The sequence below is a fragment of the Nicrophorus vespilloides genome, unplaced genomic scaffold (genome assembly GCF_001412225.1).
Source record: "Nicrophorus vespilloides isolate i.1.1-1 unplaced genomic scaffold, Nicve_v1.0, whole genome shotgun sequence".
Taxonomy (NCBI): Eukaryota; Metazoa; Arthropoda; class Insecta; order Coleoptera; family Silphidae; genus Nicrophorus; species Nicrophorus vespilloides.
Genome location: NW_017099509.1, coordinates 1,507 through 4,415, shown reverse-complemented (window position 1 = coordinate 4,415; position 2,909 = coordinate 1,507). Strand labels below are relative to the sequence as shown.

Here is a 2,909-nt window from a genome sequence, read left to right as displayed (position 1 = left end):
ATATATATATATTATTGATTGATTGATTGAAAAGAGAGAGAGTTAAAAAAAAAAGTAGGGGACGATTTGATTATTACTATTATTTTGTTTCTTTTACACGTGTATATTTGATATTTGTACTATATAATATTCCAAAGGTTTTTTTTTTTGTTTTCTATATATATTATTATTATTTTTTTTTATATATATATATTTTTTGGAAATTTATTTGTTGGAGCAATAAACCATACACTCGAAAATGCCACAAGCTTCCAACTATTACTACTGCTACTTCCTCATTAAATATTTCCTCAATCCTCTTCCAATTGTAATCATATGCAATTGTAAGGTAAATCTAGTCGTCTTAAGTTTTCATTTGTTTTAAATTTGACAGAGAGTGATAAAAAAAATTGTAGTTGTGCGCGCACGTTTGGTTGCCTATCAGGGGGGGGAGATGGTTTTAAAAAAAATTCTGGTGAGGTTAGATGTCAGGATGCTGTGAGAAAATTGTGTAACAGCTTTTAAATTTGTAATGAAACGATGTTGAAAACTACCAAATTCCCATAGGAAATAGCGGCGACAAGGTGAGCACCTTTTCCTGTAATACCTAAGCGAATGCAATGTAGCTCTGCACTTTACATAAACATTGATCAAAAACTAAGTAGAAATCCTAACCTGTAAATTTGAAAATGAAAACAAGAAACTTTTATTGCAGAAAAGATGATTAGAAAATTCCTGAACACTGTGATCGAGAGCACGCTGCAGGTGCAGCCACAGTCTCTGGTGTATCCGAGTCCATTCACCAAAGCTGACACGAAACCGCTGGCATGGCTGATGAATGTTGCACCCTGTTTCCCGGTGAACTCCAACGATATACAGATCCTGAGTGAACCTCAAGAGTTTTATGAGACGCTGTGCAGGCATGGGAATGAGGCCAAGGAACGCATCACTCTGGCCAGTCTGTATCTGGGCAACGGTGAGCTGGAGAGGAAGTTAGTGGAAAGTATTTTATCGAACAGCAATTTTCGTGATCTGAACATCAACGTGCTGCTGGACTATTCGCGCGGCAGCAGATCGAAGAACAATTCGAGGCGAATGCTGCAGCCGCTGCTGCAGCACAGCAATTTTAAATTGTCTCTGTATCATACGCCCGAGCTGAGGGGATTCTATAAGAGGATCGCGCCGAACAGATGGAACGAGCTGTTCGGTATACAGCACATGAAGCTGTACATATTCGATGATACGTTGATCATGAGCGGCGCGAATCTGAGCCAAGACTACTTCACGAATCGCCAGGACAGGTATTTTGTGATTAAGAATAAGTATTTGTGTGATTTCTATTGTGGTCTAGTGGAGAAAGTGCAAGGCTTCAGTTTGGTAGTTGATAAAGGAGATGGGGTGAGGATGAGCGAGGGTTGGCAGCTGCCCTTCGAATGCCCCAAGGAGGAGTTCGTGCAGAGGGCCGGGGATTCGGTGGAGAGTTACATCTACGACAGCAAGGACGAGCAGAACAGTCACAAGCAGGACGGATACGGTAAGCAATCGACCACTTTCACGTCTTTTCTTTTCATACAATGTTCTTAATGATTTGCAGACACTTGGGTGTTTCCTCTGGTGCAGATGGGGCAACTGGGGATCGAGCAGGACGCGAACGCGACGGATCGGATATTCGCCGAGGCACCTGCAGACAGCAAAATGAACATCGCCACTGCCTACTTCAATCTCACGCACGACTACATGAAGACGCTGATCGGGGAATCTCGAGCGCAATGCAATCTGCTGATGGCGCATCCGAAGGTAGCAAGCAATTATACAATTATGCAATCAGATGATGACTCTTGTTTTTTATAGGCTAACGGATTCTTGGGTGCGAAGGGGATGGCCGGTGGCATCCCCGACGGATACACGGTGTTCGCCCGGCGTTTCCAGCGGAAGCTCGAGGCGATGGGACAGGGAGATCGGATTTCGCTGAAAGAGTACGTGCGAGATGGATGGACGTACCATGCGAAGGGTTTATGGTACTACGGCCCCAGCGCCGATCTGCCTTGCCTCACTCTCGTCGGATCGCCCAACTTTGGTGGCAGATCAGTGCTGAAGGATCTCGAAACGCAGGTGGCTTTGGTCACGGAGAATCCCGATCTTCGAACGAAGTTGCACGGGGAATGCAAGAGGCTGTACGATCTCGGTCTGCCGGGTGATTTCAAACGGGACACGCCCAAATGGGTGTACGCCATGGTCTTTCTCTTCAGGGACTTTTTTTGAGTGATTCACGAAATCGTCGATGATAATAGTATTACGGGTATTATTTAAGTTCAAATTGTTAATTGTTGTATTTATTTGAGGCATCCTTGTAAATTGTAGAAGTTGTTGTTTTCTTTTTTTGTATTACTGTTAGGACCACACCAAATTCTATTTAAGTTCTTATTGCACATGCACTGAATGAACACGAACCAAATATGTATATTTAGAGTAAGCACAGACAATGGAAAGCTTGAAAATTTATTAAAGAAAATTTGTTCCTTTCTCGCAGATGTAATTCTATCAATACTCTCTCATGCAATTAACTCGTAGGCAACCCAATATGCACGCTCCTATTTTGTTTAAATCTGAAGACATTAGTTCCCATTTCGACCACCGCAGCGACACTATCGTAGCTAGGAGGAGAGATTTCTCATTCGGTTGTCATCGTTCGATCAACAGGTGCGTGCTGCAGTCCCGTCTTCAAATTCAAAAATACTTCTGAAACTATTTGAATGTAGTGTGTGGTTTTCCATGTGATCTAATTGGAATCTAACGGTGAGTCATTCAAAGATTACTTAATCGCAATTTTCAGTATAATTTTCACTGAAATAATCAAATAAGAGGTTATAATTGAAGGAAAAAAAAAAAAGAATGTATTAATTGAGAAGCGTCGCGTCGTTTTATCGCTT

The 2,909-nt window shown here is 42.1% G+C and overlaps 1 protein-coding gene across 1 annotated transcript; it reads left to right on the top strand.

Moving 5' to 3' along the window:
- Positions 1 to 451: 451 nt before the first annotated feature.
- LOC108564594 (CDP-diacylglycerol--glycerol-3-phosphate 3-phosphatidyltransferase, mitochondrial) lies at positions 452 to 2,502 on the top strand. Its single transcript, XM_017923692.1, has 4 exons — positions 452 to 563; positions 695 to 1,513; positions 1,574 to 1,776; positions 1,831 to 2,502. Exons 2-4 carry the CDS (start codon positions 700 to 702, stop codon positions 2,239 to 2,241), a joined length of 1,428 nt encoding a protein of 475 aa, XP_017779181.1. The 5' UTR covers positions 452 to 563; positions 695 to 699; the 3' UTR covers positions 2,242 to 2,502.
- Positions 2,503 to 2,909: the final 407 nt, after the last annotated feature.

Bases quoted from the DNA above. Each gene is read 5' to 3' on its own strand.
- LOC108564594 (XM_017923692.1), top strand. From the start codon at position 700: ATGATTAGAAAATTCCTGAACACTGTGATCGAGAGCACGCTGCAGGTG. The intron at 1,514-1,573 runs GTAAGCAATCGA...AATGATTTGCAG, and splicing joins TCACAAGCAGGACGGATACG to ACACTTGGGTGTTTCCTCTG. The intron at 1,777-1,830 runs GTAGCAAGCAAT...TGTTTTTTATAG, and splicing joins TGCTGATGGCGCATCCGAAG to GCTAACGGATTCTTGGGTGC.